At 61.0% G+C, this 1,273-nt stretch overlaps 1 protein-coding gene across 1 annotated transcript in view; it reads right to left on the reverse strand.

Annotated features, from left to right (window-relative positions):
• Window positions 1–1,273, reverse strand: part of PIK3R6 (phosphoinositide-3-kinase, regulatory subunit 6) — a 70,766-nt gene that overhangs the window by 20,599 nt on the left and 48,894 nt on the right. The window contains exon 20 of the mRNA XM_014549813.1: window positions 599–711. Within this exon, the coding sequence (XP_014405299.1) occupies window positions 599–711 (113 nt within the window). The remainder of the gene's footprint in view (window positions 1–598; window positions 712–1,273) is intronic.

Raw genomic sequence — 1,273 nt, forward strand, 5'->3', positions numbered from 1 at the left:
CTGGTGTGAACTGAGCCATAGCGCCTTGGACTTCTGGACCCCGGAACATGGCTCTGGGCAGGGGGCAACCTCGAATCTGTGAGTGGAGACAGACCAGCTCAGGAGACCGATCTCAGGGTTCAAATCTCAGGGGTTAAAGGGTATAGAGGAGGGGGCCCCATAGAGGGAGGAGGGAGCATCAGGAGAAGAAAGAGCCCCCTGGCCGAGGGCGAACACTGGGAGAGGAGAACATGGCTGGATGGGTCACTGTGTCTACCGTCCTTACCCAACAAGGGTCACAGGAACTGGGCAAAGCTGCCACCGTAGGGCAGCTTGTGTTGCAGGGGGCAGTGCCAGTACCGGGCATTGGGTCGGGAGGGCTGCAGCTGCAGGTTCATGGCAATCTCGGCTGCTTGGGATCAGCCGTGCATTTGCCCTTCTTCCTGGATTCAAGTCACAGGGCAGCGGCCCAAGTTCACACCCACCAGGAACACCTGCCCGGCCTCAGGATCTGCCTCTGGCAAGGCTGGAGGCGGGGGCTGGGGGATGGGAGGGGCTGGCTTCTGCTAGGTCTGCCTGGTGGGGCACGCAGCCCAGGAGGTGGCGGGCCCAGCCTCACCTGACCACATCCCTGAAAGTGCGCCGATGGTCCTTGTCCAGCCACAGGGTCAGCAGCCTCTGGTCCTGGCTCTGGATCTGGACGTTGGCCGCACGGAAGGTGTTCGTCACTGTCTGCAACAAAGAGACCGCTCCGGCATCACCTCTGTGACAGGTGGCCCTGCCAACGTCTCCTCCCCCGAAGGCGGGTGTGTTTCTTCCCTCCAGCACACGGTCCCGGCTCTCTTCCTGCAAGTGACCCGGCAGGGGCACTCCTGCAGGCTGCTCTGGTCCCTGCGGGCCTCGGGGTTTCTGCAGTCCTTCTCCCAACCTGCCATCCGTAATTCAGAACACAGCTCGGGCTGCTGGGGCCCGTGCCTGCCAGGTTATGAAGTGGCCTGAGCTCTCCCATATGACAGGCAGGCTATGGGTGGAATTTCCTAAGTCCTGACCCCAGTTCCATGTTGGATTGCATACAGAATTATTCACCTGGGACAGAGACAAGGCGTCTAGAAAGAGGCCACCTACCCCCCTACCCCCCAGGGCTCAGATCAGGCCTTCTCACTTTGTACCCTGGAATTGTCGGGGGGGGGGGGCAGATATGGGCGGAAGGAATCCACCCTCTGCACAGGGAACCTGGGCGCAGGTGTCCAGCCTTCAGTGCCCCAAAGCCCTAGGTGGCTTCTCTAGAAAGAAA

The sequence above is a fragment of the Myotis brandtii genome, unplaced genomic scaffold (assembly GCF_000412655.1).
Source record: "Myotis brandtii unplaced genomic scaffold, ASM41265v1 scaffold573, whole genome shotgun sequence".
NCBI classification, from domain to species: Eukaryota; Metazoa; Chordata; class Mammalia; order Chiroptera; family Vespertilionidae; genus Myotis; species Myotis brandtii.